At 39.0% G+C, this 18,385-nt stretch overlaps 1 protein-coding gene across 14 annotated transcripts in view; it reads right to left on the bottom strand.

Annotated features, from left to right (window-relative positions):
- tenm4 (teneurin transmembrane protein 4) overlaps positions 1-18,385 on the bottom strand; it is a 205,271-nt gene that overhangs the window by 60,909 nt on the left and 125,977 nt on the right. For 7 of the 14 annotated variants that reach the window (XM_083548345.1, XM_083548344.1, XM_083548347.1 and 4 more), the window contains 5 exons: positions 16,139-16,324; positions 13,838-13,864; positions 8,730-8,876; positions 7,040-7,256; positions 1,514-1,633 (listed from right to left, as the gene is read on the bottom strand). In XM_083548345.1, coding sequence (XP_083404471.1) covers positions 1,514-1,633; positions 7,040-7,256; positions 8,730-8,876; positions 13,838-13,864; positions 16,139-16,324 — 697 coding nt within the window. The remainder of the gene's footprint in view (positions 1-1,513; positions 1,634-7,039; positions 7,257-8,729; positions 8,877-13,837; positions 13,865-16,138; positions 16,325-18,385) is intronic. The other 7 variants (XM_083548346.1, XM_083548348.1, XM_083548349.1 and 4 more) reach the window with 1 other exon arrangement.

Raw genomic sequence — 18,385 nt, 5'->3', positions numbered from 1 at the left:
GCATGTTTATATAAGTATGAGATAGCAAAGTAAACTAGAAAGCCGAAGAAGACAGAATGCAAATGAGTTACTGGGTGGGTGGAAAAGCAAGCGGAAAAGATGTTTTTTTATTTGTGTTTTAAAATTAGAGGACAGAGCCGCATAAAGAGAAATCCGAGTTATTAAGCAACCCTAAGTTTAACCCAAAAATCCTGGTTCATACACACTATTTGGACAAAGGTTTTTGGACACCTGTGTGGCAGATGTGTGCCAGATGTGCTTTTTGAGTGTCCCATTCATTTAGTCCCCATTTTCTGTCATAATAACATCCACTCTTCTGGAATGTCTTAACACTAGATTTGTTGTGGAGATTCGATTTAGATTTTTCAATATTCCTATTCAACCCAAAGTTGTTTGGGGTTGGGGCCAGAGCTTAATAGCAGGCCACTCAAGATCTTCCACTCAAACCCATGTAAACCATATCTTCATGGAGCCCACAGGGGCATTGTCATGCTGGAACAGATTTGGGTCTGATAGTTTAAGTGCAGGGAAAATTGTATTCAATTGCATCCAAAATATTCTATACAATGGTGCATAGTTTAGGAAAGAAAGGTATAGAGGCTTTTTACTTAAACACATAAACATTTTGATGTTAGGAAACTGGTCAGAGAGCAGGGTTATCCATGATACAGTGCCCCTGGAGCACAGATAGTTAAGAGCAGCTTGGCAATACTGAGGCTAGAACCCCTGACCTTCCCAGAGCTTTAACCATTTTGCTACCACTTTTGCAGAAAGCAATAGTTCAGTCATTACTGCATATACCCAGAGCATATACAGTGTCCATACAGTGTATGCCAATTTTGTAAAGAAATGGAGTGTATTATAATATAAACGTGATAGTTCATGGGTTTTCGGATGAGGGGTGAAGGCTAAAAACATAGTCCTTTGACCTATAAATTTATACGTTAAAAATACCCTTAAAATATACGTTATACAAAAGATATTGGGGACACACACACCTATTCCAGACATTTGACCTTGCTGTGACCTTGACCCTGTTTGGATCGATTCAAATTTGCATCTAAATTTAATCATCTGCTCAGCAATTAAGGATTTACCATATAAATGCTGCAAGTCTTAAACCACTATTGCATTAGTGTGAAATCCTAGTCACAAGCATGGATGAGCAGATGGAGGGTCGGACAAATAACCCTAAAACATAATGCCTCCTTCACACGGAGATGATGAAAGGATAAAACAAATAAAAAGGTGATTTTTGGCTCCGTCCCATGATCTTTCACTTGCACTCACACTTGTGCACACGGCTTTGCTATCAGGAGGATTGCCAAGCACATAAACTGGTTTTATGTCTTTTTCCTATATAACTAACTATAATCATGTGATATATTGGGGATTTTACAAGATACAACTGTATTGCTTTAAAATAAAAAAAGAGCTGATCTAGGCCACCTCTAATATGCTATTAACAGCACACCGGGGATACATTTATTATTTTTTGCAAAGAGCATCCTACCTGCCATCCTGCCTGGTGATTGTGTAGCCGTAGGCAGGGTTGTTGATAAAGCTGATGTTCACCCCCACCAGTGGAGTTCCATCAGACGTCACAACTTGTCCTCGGATGACGCAGGCGTGACTGCAGAGAGACGTGAGCACAAAACCAGAGAGTCAGTCCAACGTTCTGCCATAGCGATATCACTCAAACATGCAGACACATAGTGGCACTGTGCTCCTCGCGTTACCCCGCTTCTAATTGCGTAAATAATGGATTCAACCCAGTCGACAGCTCAGAGGAGAGCGCGGTGGGGATCCCTGCCTAGAAGGAAAAAGAGATAATGACAAGAAGAAAAAGGTGTTTGTAGAGAATGCTTTACACTTTCATCCTCATTAAAACAGGTTCTGCTTAGAGGAGAGAGGACAGCAGTACGGTGACGGAATTGGTGTTTTCAGCCACTCTACTCGGGTTGGAAATGATCTTGCAGTCGAAAGATGTTATCTGTCACCTTGGCCGAGACGAGGCTCACGAAATCAATATTAAAAAATCAATCAAACACTTCTAATAGTTCTGAACTCACAGCAAAGGGCTTAAGTGCAGGATACAAGTGTTATGAAGTTCAATGTCACATGAAGTAGGATTTAGGGGAGACTTCATAAGATGTTTGGGAAGTAAACACACTGTACATCAAAAAGGCTTTTTATGCCAGCGGATTATATCCAGCGGTTCTCACTGGTGTGCCGTTTAAGATGCTCCACGAAGCGCAAGTGAAAAAAAAAAAAATTGATAGCGAAAAATATATTACTGAAGAGTTGGATCGTAAATATTTGCTACTTAGTGGAAAACAATTAACACCGGTGTGTAAGTGGCCGCCCTCGCCGTGTCCTTACTGCAGGCGAAATTCTTCACCTAACAATATCCTGGTCCCATGGAGCACGGCTTTATGCTAATTCAGGCCGCTTTTCTCCTTCAGCAGTCCTTGATTTAGCTTTGCTTCCTTATAAACAATATTAGCACATGCAGGCCAATCAAAAAGCCCAGGAAAGATTTGTGGAGTGATAATAAGAAAAATAAAAAATAAAAAAAAGAAGGTGAAACTCAGTCACAGCCAATTATTTATGTGTTAGTGGCTTTTTACTATGGCTGTCACATGAAAGAAACTATCTTAAAGCCTGGCAGTGCATGGCTGAGCAGGACGCATGTAGAACTGATAAAAGAAATAGTGAATGATTTTAATATTGATATTAAACAGCGATACAGAGCAGTTGGAGATGCAGACAATGAGAGATAAAGAGAGAAAATGAGAGAGAGAGAGAGAGAAAATGAGAGAGAGAGAGAGCGAGAGAGAGAGAGAGAGAGAGAGAGAGAGAGAGAGAGAGAGAGAGAGAGAGAGAGAAAGCAACAGAGTGAAACGGAATAAGAGATGTGTGTGATCACAGCAGAATTCAAAACTACAAAAACCCTCAACAAACTTCCCAAACCGCAGGAAACTGGAGGGTTTATTTATGGGGAGGTTTACCGGTTCAAAAGGACACGTCACAACAACAGATCTAGTGTGGCTCCATCTCTGCTGTGCTCTGGAGGAATACTGAAAGCAGTTGGACTTTTCACTGGCACTAATGGGCAAAATAATAACACATTTCAACTGGAGTTGAAGTGCAGTAAAACAACACATGGGGAGATGTGCTGACGGTTTCATTATTTCAAAAGGAAATAAACTGTGTGCTGGATCTGCCTTGATCTTAGATGTAGAATTGCTGAAAGAGGCATCATCAAGTCTTCTTTTGTTCTTTTGTTTAAAAAACTAAGGTGTGTTAACAGGTGCCATTTGGTCAGGAGAATTTACCGTCATAAACTAATACACAATTCCTGAGCACTTTAGACCAAGCTTATTGGATTAACACATAAATTTGCTTATATAAACCCCTTATTTGCAATGTCCCATATAAGCAACTAACATGACTGCTAGGCTTTTAAAGTGTTAAACATTAGTGATTCATTCACGTCTATAATTAAGACAAACAGAATTCTATTTTAATCCTGCAGTAGCATCTAACGTTACCAACGTTGACTATTGTCAGCGACTACAGAGATATATCTGTTTTATATTTGCATACTTCTTTGTTCATTTGACTTCTCTTTTCATTAAGTTATGTTGTCAGTTAAATTAGATTCTGTGGAAATTCTTCTCTTTCTATCTTGATGTCTCTAGCCCTGTACCTAGTCTGTGATCTGATGAGTTGCCTTGAGCAAAATACTTTACATAAATACATGTGATTAAATAAACCACAACAAAGATTCTGCTTCCGAAGCACCAATGAGTTGCTGAACAACGGTCAGTTTTTTTAGTACATTTATCGTGGATGGTAAGATTCAGCATCGGCATAAAAAATAAGTACATGATGCATCGATTAAAAATTGTGCATCGGATACAAGTTGCCATTTGTTTCACGATGCATCGTTTTTTTTTTTTACATATTTGCATCGGTTAAAAAGGATTTATTTATATATTATTAGTAGTAGATGTGCAATACTCCTATTATTAAGAACGCAAACAATAATTTACCAAACATTTGTGACTAATATTTTATATGTATATATTTTATATGTATACATGTATTTTATATATATTTTATATGTATACATGTATTTTATTTATATTTTATATGATTGATTTTCTCCCTGCTAAACAGTTTCTCTACTGAATGAAGTATCAGGACACTACTGAAAGTGACAAAGAATATAGACCAACATGGCAAAGGGAGAGCTGCATCTTGCTAGTGACAGAACAGGAAAAGAAGGTCTGGTTTTGGTTCATATTTCTTCAGAAGGCAGAAGGCACTGAAGTAAATTTATGATTTTCTGAACCAAAGAAATAAAAGCAAACTATCTGTACCTCATTGAATTGCATAGTATATTTTTTTCCCGTTGCATCGTATTTTCAAATAATTGCATTGTGGTGAATCGCACTGGATCGTGGTGAGGGTGAATAATATGGCATCGGTAGCTTGTATCGTTGGCTATGCATCGAGATTCGAATCGCATAGACCTCGGTTATACAGATGCACATCCCTATCATGTATATATACTATAAAACACTACCCAGTGTTTCTGCAGGTATTCCTTTTACAGTTTCCCGGGTTTACATCAGGACATTGCTTTCCCTGTTGATAACCCTGACTGTAAACTGGTTTCTATTGCTTCTGTATGGGCCAGATAGATATTACAAGTGAAGCATCTTTCCAAAAGAAGCTGCCTCGTCATTACATCAGCCAATTACTTTTAAAGCGCAAGAAAATGAACGCATAAAGCATGCTCCAGTCCTCATTAGAAGTGCATTAACATGCATAAGAGTTTCTCCTTTGCAGGGCTTTGTGCCAGCTTTTGAAATCAAGCTAAATGGAGAGAAACGAAATAACGAGTGTTCTTTGTCTCCCTCGTCTCCAATATGAAAAAGAACACGTACTGTATGTTTCCGTAACTGGAGTGAAAAAAATCATGGTTTCAGTTGATGCAACGTTGCTGTAGATCCCATGTCGTGTTTGTCGACATATGCATTCATATGAAACAACATAAAATACTGGAAATAACAGCAGAAATAGAAATAAAACAATGTCGTGCTGTTTCCTGTTCAGCCGCACGCTCTCAAATGATGTAGTCTGGCGTATTAAGTGTCCCATTAAAAGCCTGGTGGCTTTTGTGTGCGGCGCCTCAGAAGCTTTCTAATAGCAGGACGCATAAAGGAAGAGGACTCTGACATGAAAAAAAGGGAGAGAGGATCAATAAAGAGGGGCTGATCAGGTGACGGCCAGGGAAATGTTTCCTGCTGGCACATCCCGTGTCAAAGTGTCCCACGCGAGCCCGAGAGCCTCTGCTAAGCCTCCTCAGATCTGTCAGCAGAATGAACAGTGTTAAATAATATATAACAGCTGATATTTTTAGGTGAGAAGAGACAAAGCTTAGGCCTTGTGCCTTATCGCCGCTTCACTTATTTGTTCTGTGTGTTTTTCTTTTAACTTTCGATCAAATGGAGTGCTTCCTTCTTAGAATAATAAGGTGAACCACTCAACATCCTTCTGGAAAATGTCAGCTTGTGTTCAGAAAGCAGTCCACGAGGATGCACTGACAGGTCCACAAAAGGCGCTATCAGACACTGCCTTCTTGCCATGTTTTGTTATGAGCTGAAGTTCGAAGAAGCTTACAAGCACCAGGCGTCTCAATATTGGCGGACTGAGGGTGCGATGACTTGGAAAAGTTTTGTAGGGGCTTAGCTGAGAAAAGCCAGAGGAATTCGGAGTGGGGGGGGGAAATTAGACGATTGGCCTTGACTTTGAAGTGATCAAAGCGCCATTAGAAATGGATCAAAAAACGAAAGAGATTGAACAAACTGGAGACACTGATGCACAAAGCAGAAAGCCATTTGGCTTTAAGACTCACTACAAAGTTGAGATGATCTGTATGGCAAATTACGGCATTAAGGGCAAACAAGTGAACGCTTCTCAAAACATCACATCACACTTTAGGAGGCTAAAAATATCAATCCGAGGCCTCTTCTGCATATTAAGTCAAAGCCTCAAAAAGACAGAATCAAAACATTAGAGTGCTGCTAGGCTTGACCCTTAGAGCAATCCTTCAAAATGCCTTTAGTTTTTTTTTTATACTTTTCTTTTTACCCCCACATTTCATGCATTGATGTTTCTAGTGCAGTTTGATGAATGATAAGTGAGAGGGCGGTCTGTAAGTTTTCGGAGTTTGCTTCGTTTCTTTTCTTCCGTGTGTCTCTGCCTATTGTGCATGTCTTAAATGAGCTTAGGAAGAAGCACGAGGAAAAGAAGGGAGGGTGCTGAAAGATCCGCAAGCACGACAGACGCAAACGCATCGCCAAGGATCCCGCTAGGGTTTCAGAATGTAAAGGCAACGAGACAAAGACAGTGAGAATCTAAGAAGCCACATGGGATATAGTGACAGCATTTTTATTTGTATTTTTTTGTCGTCTTTTCTAATCTGTAGAAGTGTGGATGGGATCGTGTGCCCTGGTTGCTTATGGGAGAGCCACTCAAAGGCATTTCCACATGCCACAACTTTCGAAACATGCCAGTGTGTGGCTTGTGTAGTTGCTGTACTCCTGTGATCTGTTCTGCAATTCCTCAGCCAAATAGTCTAAAAATAATGCACAATGTGTTCCTCGTGCTTCTTCGCACCGGCGTCTTCGGGGGGAAAAATACAACAAGCCATTGGAGACATGAAACAGTCTCTCTAATGAATCTCCCCAAGATAGAAGCAGTCAACGCTGTGGGCGATTCAGTGATCACTTTCGTCAAGTAAATTGTGTTCTGCCTGCATAGTTTTTTTTTAACAAAGTGCTTGACTTTGTTAGTCACAACTCATTAATCAATTTATTTAGTGCTTCTTATTTGTTCATGTTACATCTGTCTTTGATAGGGCTTGAAGTGTCTATATCAATAAGAAAACATTATTGTTATTGTTGATATTGCTGATAAATGACCTAATGATCTAAATTACCTCCTATTTAATTACTTCACTCACCTAGCTTCAAATGGGTTAGGCCCAGGAACCACATGCGTGCTGTCTCGGCCCACCAGGAAGCGCACACGCTGAAAGAAGGAGTGCAGGTTGCTCGGGCCAATAGACATCTGCGTCTCCTGGATGATGTCCAGAGGATCTGGAGATCCAACACACATGGAGGTGATGTGACACGACGTTTGCACGCAGCAGTCCGGGTCCATGCAGTCCAGCAGGCCATCTGAAAAGAAAAGGCAAATCTGTCAGTGTTTAACTAACAGGATTTCTGTTAGCAACATGTACAGCATTTACATTATTAATATCAGATAAAGTTGTCTAGACAAAAAAAAATAAAAAATATGTTGAATCCTGAACAAAAAAATATATGTAGAATTTGTTCATAAATATCTCTCTGATGCTCTATTTTCTTCTTTGTATATGTTAGTACAAAGATAAAAGTCAGTACAATAAAATGGTTAGATTTGAAATGAAATGAAGGATAATTTAATCAAATTAAAATATACAAAACACAGAGCATTGTGAGTTTTATCTTAAATAACTATGTGTAATAACCTGTTTTGTACTCTACATAAAACTGCACATAGTCAGTCAAAGACAACGTTTATTAAATATGGGTCTCTCCTTTTTTTTACTTTTTCATGCTATTAACACGTCTTTTTTTTCCACCTCCACTGGCTGCATTCCTCCTTCCTGTAATTCAGCTCGAATAATTCAAGACTCCTGACCAGGAGAGGGACACTTTAGAGCTTTGAAATGGGTCATGGCTCTTTTTTTCCTCCCTCATTCTTAGCTCTCAGGAGCACTCTGGCCAGATGGACAGAGAGACAAAAATAACACGTCTCCTAGCAGACATCACACCGTTGCCTCTTTAACGCCTGCCTTTGCTGTCACAGAGTAACCAATTCATAACTTCCTACTGCGCACATTCGATAGTGTGTTTTTCTGCTGAGTGGACACTTATGTAAATCCAAATGCCTTAATGTGCCAAGTGCTTTGGCCTTATATCGAACAGTATGGTAAATGAGGGAGAGTGCAATTTGCACATTAGATTGGATTGTGTGTTGCTCCGGCACTGATCATCCTCCGACAGCATATGCTCAGCCTGGAGTCTGAATACAGAAGAATTGTCAAAAACAAAAAATGATGACTGATATGGTTGTTTGAAGCGCAGTAGTCAGTGGTGGGGCAGTGTGTTTGCAGATCACGGACAGGAGTGTTCCCAGGCGGAGGCGTATATCCCTGGAGTCTGTGTGTTCTCAGGTCTTGGAGGATTTTGTCAAAGGCGCAGGCTGAGGCTTATTTCTTGGCTTTGTGGGAAGCCTACCCTGAAGCTAGTGCATGCTGGGATTGGACGGCACGGGCTCTGTGGGGTTTTTGTATGCCCACGATCTCAGCTTAAGGAGCTCTGAACATCTAATTCTCACCCGACGTAGCTTCTACTCTCCTATACCGAAAGCATCAAAAGGCATGTTCGGACACATCTGTGTTTATTTAAAGAGCTACCTGATTAGTCGATAGTGCAGGTGCTCAGGATTAAGTAGAAGACAAAACCAGGATGTCAGGTTTAAAAACAGTTCCATTTCAGGAGATTTAGATAGCAGACATCAATGAGTTAAGATAAATAACAGTAAAAAAAAAGAAAAAAAAAAGCTCAGACAGACTGACAGACTACTTCAGTCTGGTATTTGTTTACCTCCATCATTGTCTTTGGCGTCACTGCAGGATGTCTCCATGGAGGTGTCACAGCCTGTTCCTCTCCAGCCAAGCTGGCACACGCAATACCAGCCGTTATTACCCAGGGTGCACCTGCCGTTGCCGTTACACAGACCGGGGCAACCCTCTGTGCACACACAAGCGCAATGACCATGTTAATGTTGGAGAATTCAGGCTGAAAACAAACTCGTTACTCATACGTGATTCCAAAAACATATGGTAAAGAGAGACAGTTTTGATAGTTATGTTGCAAACAGAGCTGATTAGTCTTCATAATCTAAGTCATGTTTAAACTGTTTTGGTCAGAAACATGTTGAACAGTGAGTCAGAAAATAATTGCTTTTGATTTTGGGTGATTCATTTTCATATGCCGTTTGTTTAGCCCCTCGTATCCCTTTGAAGCAGACATTCATTGCTTAGTTTCTTTAAATCAGTACATTCTCATTAGCGCTGCAATATGAATCCAGCATTCTACCGTTAGAAAAAGAGATAAATAGAGAACCTGGGAGAGAGAACAGGAAATGGAGAACATTTTAGTATGCAGCAGTCGATCTCAAATCCATAATCAAATAAAAAGCCTGATATATGAATTTTGTTTTTCTAATCCCTGATGATGTAGTGAAAACTTCCTAAATAATTACTGAAATCAGGGGATAAACATTTTCAACAATGCATTATAAAATGAATGGTTTCGAATTTGATTGAACACTATGTTTTTGTTATTCAATGAACATACTCTGGAAGGACATCCTCTGGAGGCTTCTTGCTTGATTTTCTATGTCATGTAACGTTCTAACAGATAATGTTGGTAAAAAATACAGCATGTTCCCAAACAGTTCTATTAAGATAAGGCTGTAAAATTCTAAACAACGGGTCTAATGGCTGTCTTTGAATTGTTATAATGTACAGATAATATTACTTCTTTACCATAAACAATGTTTACGGAAATACTAAGGCTCCTAGATATGTTTCGGCAACATTGTGGGGGACATGAAGACGTTTTTAGAACCAACATTTAATGATTAGACAACGGTTAAATTCTGTCCTTGGATCCATGTCCTGTTCATAGAACGCTAAAATTAGTATGGATGGCTGCAACATACGGACATGTGGAATGTTGCGTGGGCGTGTGAAGGTGAAGATGTGCTGTGAAGAGCAGCATCTGATTCGGCCTGAAGCTGAAAAAGTCTTTCCTGTTGCTTCCCTTCCACACTTCCCTGCTGCCGAGCTCTTTCACATTCTGATGTAAATGCTGATCAAATGCCGGATGCTTTAAAATACTGCGTCCAGACTTGCTCTACGGAAGCACGACGCAGCTACACAAACAATTCCGTATATTTTGGCCTGCTTTGCTGGCGACAGCCACCGGTGCGACATTTTCACAACGCAGGCAATGAGTGAAAAAAAAAAAGAGAGAGCGTGATTGTGGGTTTAGAGGAGAAGAAGGAAGGTGGGTGCTGTCTGATAAGGAGAAAAATGAGATGCTTTAGTGCTTTTAAAAAGGAAAACGGCTGCATGTTGAGAAGCATGGAATGCGATCATCTGAGCTTTGTGCAGTCGCTCTTGTGATAAGGCTGCGCCGCGTATGAAGGCCCTTCTGAATTATATATTATGATGCGCAGCATGAAGTGCACGAAGGAATCAGGAAAATCCTGCGTGTGAAAAAACATGATTAGAAGCTCTGCTTTCCACAGCGTCCAAAATAATAATAACGGTCACATCTAAAAGCAACAAAATATGATCTACTCTGTAACAGGAAACGTATCAGATGCAATAGTATTTCTTTGTATTACAGTTTGGCCAAAACTAAACCGGTTTTGCCCTGTTTTGTGTTTGTTTATTTTTTGTTTGTTTGCCTGCAAATCCAAATGGAAAGGACATTTTTTACTTTTTACTTTCTACTTTTAGTTTTGTAGCTCCTAAGATGCTCTGTGAGCCCGATTCTCTTACAAGCGTTTCTGGCCACAAGCTCCAGAACCGTAGCAGCTCAATATTAATGTTAACTTTGGGATGTAGCAAAAATTAGTTTACAAATGTCCTTCATCTCCTGTTCAAGCTTTACTTTTATAAGAGGAAAGCAAACATTCAAAAAACAGGAATGAAACATTTAATAAAAATTGAATGCCATCACATATTTAAAAAATATTAGAACTTTTTTGGTAACAGATGTGAAGAAACCTGGTTGTTGATTTCTAAAGCCAATCAAATGCTCCATTTCTGAGAAATTAGGTGGTTTAAGGACACTTTATTGACAAAAAGTACCAGACTATCTAGTCTGCTCAACTCTGACTCATGTGTCCCCGCTAACAATCCTTCAGCTGATGAAACGCTAAGCTCTGAGGCATTTATTTATTTTTTTGCTTTATGTCTTTTTTTGCCCAAATAGACCCCTGCTGCCTGTTAGTTCATGTGTAAAATTAAAGTAGTACACTTCAGAGCTGACAGACCAGATCTGGAGTCGAGGAAAAATGTGTAACCTAAAAAAAAAACTTTTGTGTCTGAGGGGGGGTGTTTTAAACATACAATTTTGCATAACAATATTCCACCTGATATCAGGGTACAACTACAAAGGCATTTCATAGAGGATCTTTTTTTAAATAACTATAATGTAAATGTCATTCTTTAAAAAAAAACCTTTTTATGCATCTTTCTCTGAAAGCAGCCATTTGTGCCATCCCATAAGACAAACAGCTCTACCTAGACACAGAGAAGGTGGCAGATTAGTCACTTCTGAGAGCTTATTATGGGGATAAATAAATAAAGATTGGCTCTTTGCTGGCACTGGTTCAGTTTAATTGGCAGGCCATTCTGAGACAAGCCCCTGCGGAGTGTTAGCTAGTCAGAATGAAGTGGCATTGGAGCTGAGCGAGCCTGAAAAATGGCATGGCCAACTCCTGCTAGCTATGCAGGTGGTCTGGAGAAAGAGGAAAAATGGCAGAGGACAGAAATAAAAGGATTGGTAAAAAAAACACACAAAAAAAATACAGAGAGGTGGAGCCTAGTTTAAGACAGAGAGTAAGAGTGAGTGAGTATTGAAAATTAACTATACCTCAACCTTCTTTTCAATCTCAGGCCCTTTTTAATTAGTGAGACTGTAATGTAGCTTCATCAATTTCAACCTCCGTTCCACCACCCATGATGCAGAGTGCTCTTTAATTAGCGACGCTGCAATGTAGCTTCATCAGCACCTCACCTCTTCACATTCGCACAGGATGTTACAGTTTTAGGCAAATTTTGTACACCCTGAAGTTGCGCATTAGGAGTGTTTGTTCAATAAAGACAGACACAGCAGTGTAGAAATATGCTGTTAGTTATATAAGACTCAATGTTTATTTAGCATAGCATAATCAGTGGTTTTTAACTTTATGTGTGTTTTTGTCCATCAAAGATATTAACTGTATTAATGTAAAGGAAATCAGTCTAATATCTGGTGTAGGATAAATATATAATACATATGTAATATACATATATATATATATATATATATATATATATATATATATATATATATATATATATATATATACATATTATATATATATATATATATATATATATATATATATATATATATATATATATATATATATGTATATTACATATGTATTATATATTTATCCTACACCAGATATTATTCCTTTGTGCAAATAATAAATTGAAACATTTTTAGAAATATACGAGGTAACCATGAAAAAATAAAGCATGGAAAGGCTTTCCATTAGTTCAAAGAAGATCATTGTGACCTGATACTTCCATGAACTCCAGAATAATTAAGCTTAATTGTCATTTTTTTGTAGTCGTTTTTTTTCTCCTCCTGAATGTAATTCTCCCTAAAATTGTGAGCACAAACTCACCAAATTTAACGAAAATAATTTCCCATAACAGTAGCGCACCCTTACTCTTACCTCTAGCATCTAAGTATAATTTAAGTTAGAGAATAATTGGTATGAATCTCTTCTGGAATGGTCAACATTTTTCATTTTACTCTAGACCATACTGCGATTTTTACTATTTCCTTCTGTTTCATCTCATCACATAACCAAATCCATATCATAGGCTGTGTAGTTTTTCCAACCAGAATTAGTGGTTAGATTTTTTTTAGTGGAGAGCAAATTTTCAAATACTGGGTTATTCGTGATTTTCTAAAAAAAATATCTATATCTATAATACATTTTGAATTATATGGTACTTGGATCCCTATAATTGCAGCTTGCAGCTATATTTCTTTCTTGAATTCATATTCGGTAAACACTTAATCCTGGTCAGAGTCACTGAGCTTCTGATCCCTCACAGGAAATCTGGGTGTGAGGCAGGAGGGATAACAGTCCATTGCAGGACACCATGCACACACATTTACACACTTATTCACATCTAGTGGTGATTTAGAGTAGACAAATGGACCAATTGAAATGTTTTTTTTTTACTGTAATTGTAAGGAAACGGAAATAAATTGGAAGGCTACACAAACAAACATGTTTAGAACATCTCCATACACAATACCCTGAGTTTAGGATTGAACTGGGACCGTGGTTTGTTTTCTAATCTTGGAACTTATCCTTTGATAAAGTTTCAATTGTTTTATTCATTCATGAGCCATTCCTGCATGATTTATTTTGTGGAATAAATCTGAAATGTTAGAACGTTACACAGCATCAGGGCCATGACTTAATAATAAAGAATAAATGTTCCTGCTGTAAAACGAGCTGAGAACCACTGACTATAAAGATAAAGATGATATTACAATTCATGTTCCATGCTGTTGGAAATTTATCCACCATCAATGAGAGTACTTTTTTAAAATTACAACTGTATATCATGGTTAGCAAGCTGTCCGAAATGCTATCTGAGATGGCGTCTGTAAGGTGCACAGAAAGACTGACGACGTGGAGTGACATTCAAAGGGGCGAAAAGACAGGAGTGAGCATGCGGAGGGAGCAGAAGGGGGTGAGAAGAGGGGAAAGGAGGCTTTTCTGAATGCTGAAATGAACCGTTAGCTGTGCATCTGCCGGATGAAAAAAAGGAGGATATTGGGATGTGATGGAGGGAAAGATGGTGGGAAATGAAGGAAGGAAAGTAGGAATGCCATACCTTTCACTACCTTATCCAGATAGTGAGCTTGGGAGATAAAAGACAAGGACATGTAAGGGGAGGATCTAAACAGTGCTGCTTCCAGAATGAGACACGGACAGCAAGAGCTAGAGCAGGTGTGCGTGCCTTTAGTGACAGGAACCGACATGCATGCATTAAGAGCTGCACATATACAAACCCACACACGGACACGCACACACACACACGTACAGCACAGGCTGAGACAAAAGATCGGCAGCACAGCGAGGGAGAGAAAGAGATGGAGATTAAGCTCTTAAGAAGCAGTTCCTGTCCACCCAGCTCTGGCATGGATAAGCATTATTATGGCAAGGAAGCAACACTTTAAAAAAATACCAAACTTAAAAATGCTATCTTGACTGTTTCCATAGAATTGTTCATGTACATAATACATTTTCATCTAATAAAAGAAAAGGACTGGATATTAAGCTAATGTGTATTAACCTAGGGCAAAGATAATCCTACTTTTTATGACATTAAATACAGATATAAAGAAACACACTTGATTCATCCAATAAGGTACAGCAGGCTGATTCTGACTCAAAACATTATCTACATATAACCCTGAATGCCACCCCACGAGCATTTCTATTATATTTAAGCTCCTTGTGTAATACTTGTGATTCTCTGTGTTTCGTGAATGATGCAGCTCACCATGGCATGTATAAAAGGCATATTAATATTTCATTCCCATAATATTAAACATTGAATACTTGCTCTCAATGCATGGAGAAAACCTTGTAGCTCTCCTCGCATGCTCAGCCATCTTTGCATTGTAGAACCTCAGAATGGCTGAAACTAAATATAGTCAAAACGTGGCTCTACTTATTTTGATTTCCTCTCCCCTCCCCTGCTGTGTGAATTGTCGAGTTCTGTTTATGGCCCATTTCTTTTCTGGGGCCACTGACTGACAAACAGACAAAAATCAGGGTCTGGAAAGCACAATGACAGCAGCAAAGAACGGTGTCACCCATTTCTAGTGAGCAGAGGTGGCAGGGACACTTCTCAGAATAAGAAAAGAGATAGAGAGAGAGAGAGAGTAAACAGATGAGACAGCGGACGAGGAACAATGCTGTTTAGACAGACACACTGGGAAAGGCATTCTCCCAGAACGGCTCAGTCCACTGGCCCATTCAGGATCTTTAAGGTCAAATGCGACAATGAGAATCCGCTCAGCAAACACAAAGTGAGCGCACCCCAGAAAGGGCCATTAGAGAAAACATTTACTATTATTACTGATAAAGCCAAACAAATATTGTACATTATTTACCTAAAGGCCACTGCTCTTAATTCTGCTTGGAGGAAACTGCCATCTGTTGCTTTTATAGTCAGTGCATTGGGTTTATCAGTAATGCATTATCTAATATGAGTTAAAAAGATTAAAAAAGGAATTAATCCCTGTGAGATTTTGCTAAAAAAAAAAAAAATTAAATAAATGAACAGGTCCAACAAAGAACACTGATGTCTAACACGAAGTCTGTGATGACAATGAGAATGGCGTCATGCAAACTGACTGCCAGTATTAGCTTTAACAATTAGCAGTGTTAGCAGGGTTTGGTAGAAACTAGCCCTTGATTCAAGACAGACAGTATGCTTCTCTTAAACCTGACATGTCTTTAATTATTTATTTTTTTTACTTGAAATAAATGCTGACATTATGGGTTAAGGGAAGCCAGATTTTGAGGCTGATTTTTTTTTCCTGATGTCAAGTTTTTCTTAGAAGTCAGCTCTGAGATAATGAAAAACGAGAAGTGTAAAGAGTCAAAGAAAGAGTTGTGTCCGTAGTTAATTAATTTCTTTGGCAGTTTCAATCAAAATTTAAATAGAGTTTATATAGGGTTTGAAGTAAAATTGGCATTATAAATACCAGAGCGTTTTGAGTAAATAAAGAACTTTCCATTTATTTTTCTTTTTTCTCGATCAAGCGCCCCACTAAATAGAGTGTCTTTCCAGTGACTGTGCTGCTGGAGACGATGCAAATGTTTGTATTTCACATCACCAAATCAAAAGGCGACGGCAATGTAGGAGGATAAAAAAAAAAGAGGGATGAGGCAAAGGATGAGCGGAAATGAAAAGACACCTTAGCATATTTTCACATTAAAATGCATGAAGTCAAGCTTCAGATCCTTGAGCAAACCTCTTCATGCTATGCCGAGTTACACAAATTCAATTACGCATGCTTTTCCCCTTCTAGAGACCCCCGATACATAAACCCCCACCCCCGCCGCCCCTCTCTCTCTTTCTGTCTCTCATACACACACAACCCCGCCCTGTTCACCTTACCAATAGTGCAGTGCTCTCCATTCCAGCCTGGGCTGCATTCACACTTGCCATCCTTGCAGGTGCCATGTTCGCTGCAGCGAGGGTGGCATGCCCTCTGATCGCACACGGCACCCATCCAACCGTCCTCACAGCGGCAGGCGCCCGCTACGCAGATGCCGTGGCCGCCACAGTCAGACGCACAAAGCTCTGTAGGAGTGAATAGAGGAGGGAGTGAGAAAGGGAAGGGGACAGAAAAGACACAGACCAGAAGGGGGTAATAGAAGACAAATCCAGGAGTTATTGTCAGAGATCAGATGGCCATGCTTCACTAGCTTGTTTGATGGCTCTTGAAAAGGAATTCCTGTGCCTCATAAGAGAGCAGAAGATCCCCTTTCGGACAATACAAATCTAATAAGTCTGTCTCAAAAGGAAGAAGGGAGGCGGATTTTTGTCATATTTTCCCACTGGCCCTGTTTTTTATTTATTTTTTGTAAATGAGCCCTTAATAGCAAAAGAAAAAGTTTCAATTTTAAAATTCTAGGGAAAGTGAAATGCGTCAGCCTTCATTAAATCCCGCTTTGCCATGATATAGAGGTTAGGAGGCTGACTCTTGCTTCTAAGGTGACACTAGAGAGTGCATTGCAATAGTGGATATAAAAAAAAAATGAAACAAAAAGCCTGCACTGCAGGCGAGTCAGCGAGTCAGTGGAGGAGAGCAGAGCCAGATGGGGAATGTTCAACACGCTCTAACAGAACCTGCATTTTAAAAAATCTGCCATCTGAGTGTTTACAAATCAAATGCCCTCTTCTACCTTCTGGAGCTCAGGGGACACAGAGGCAGCCAGGTGGGTTAAAGCGACAGAACATTTCTTCCAAACTCTGAGAGCCAAGTTTGTTTATCACAGTCAGCTGAGAAAAGGTGGAAAAATGGTAAAGCAATTGAAAATGAAAATGGGGTCATACTGTGAATTGGATTGTGAATTATATTTAAAAAAAAAGGCATTCTTGCGATGTGGAAGTGTTGATGCCCACAGGGAATAGTAATAACCGTACATTTCTCTCTGATTAGCCAACATCCTTCACCATTTGCCACAGGGTCCCGGATATAAGATAAAAGCCATTGATTAATGAGGCAGTTATATCCTGTGCAGTGTCACGGTTTAAACATTGTTTAAGACATTTGTGAGTCAAGTTAGGTTTTTCAGCCACAGACCATAATATAACATTACAAGATTTAAAACTATTTAAAGAACTGAGTCTTTGTTAGATTATGCAAATGGCCTTAATTTTACGTGTTACATTTCAATTAGACGTGTCGCAGCAGCATTAATTCAAAGCTGCTCGGAGTTGTCTAGGAGACTCCTTCCTGCTTCTTGCCTAACAACCAGATATGCACAGCAAATACACATAAAAAAGTTGATACTGTTGCTTCCTGTATTAAAAAAATCATCTTGTCCTGTCTTGTTTTTTTGTGCATTTTTTGTGCAAATGCATTTTCATCCATTTTTTGTCTTTTACTATTTCTATTTTGCTCTTCTGAAGAGAAATAAGTCGTTAATTATTCTTTAAAAAATGTTTATAAAATTGTTAACTATACTTTTTGCTTACTCAAGAGAGTTAAAACCCTTTTTTTTGGTTATATTTGGCTGCTTGAAAATCAGGTAACGCTCAGTTTTATAGAATGTTTCTAGTATATGACAGTGTTATGTGTTTTAATGCTGTTTCAAGGATTTTGTTTTATGTAATCATGTTCTCTCTACAACCCTTATCGAGTATATGAAAGGGACAAGATAACTATTCACAAAATTTACCACAATCAAAAATAATGTTCTGATCTTAATAGCAAGACAATCTCTACCATGTCCAAGATCACTTGAATTCTGATTCATGCTTATGCAACTTCACTAAGAGCATGATGCATTTAAACCACCCAAATAAAAAGTCTGGCCCCAGATTTCTTGTCCGTGACTTTTCACAGATTTGTTACTCTCTATCATGCTTCTGGTTTTAGTTTTTTTTCTTTATACTTTGCTCTTTGGATTTGTCTAGGATTAGTCTGTTTGCGCATCACCAATCCTTTAGCTGTGCTCTGGTTCATCATATTTGCCTGTTTGTTTAGATTACCTTTTTTTTAAATAAATGCATTTTCATCCATCTGCGATTTCATGACACTTCGATAATTAAATGTTTCTCCTCGGTGCTAACACCGGTAAAATGCACTTTGGCTTTATACAATGACTTGGATTTGTGCCCGAGTTCCCTGGCCTG

Source organism: Silurus aristotelis, assembly GCF_946808225.1.
Source record: "Silurus aristotelis genome assembly, chromosome: 8".
In the NCBI taxonomy this organism is placed as follows: Eukaryota; Metazoa; Chordata; class Actinopteri; order Siluriformes; family Siluridae; genus Silurus; species Silurus aristotelis.
The sequence above is the reverse complement of the archived record's forward strand: the minus strand, read 5'-3'. Positions and strand labels throughout refer to the sequence as shown.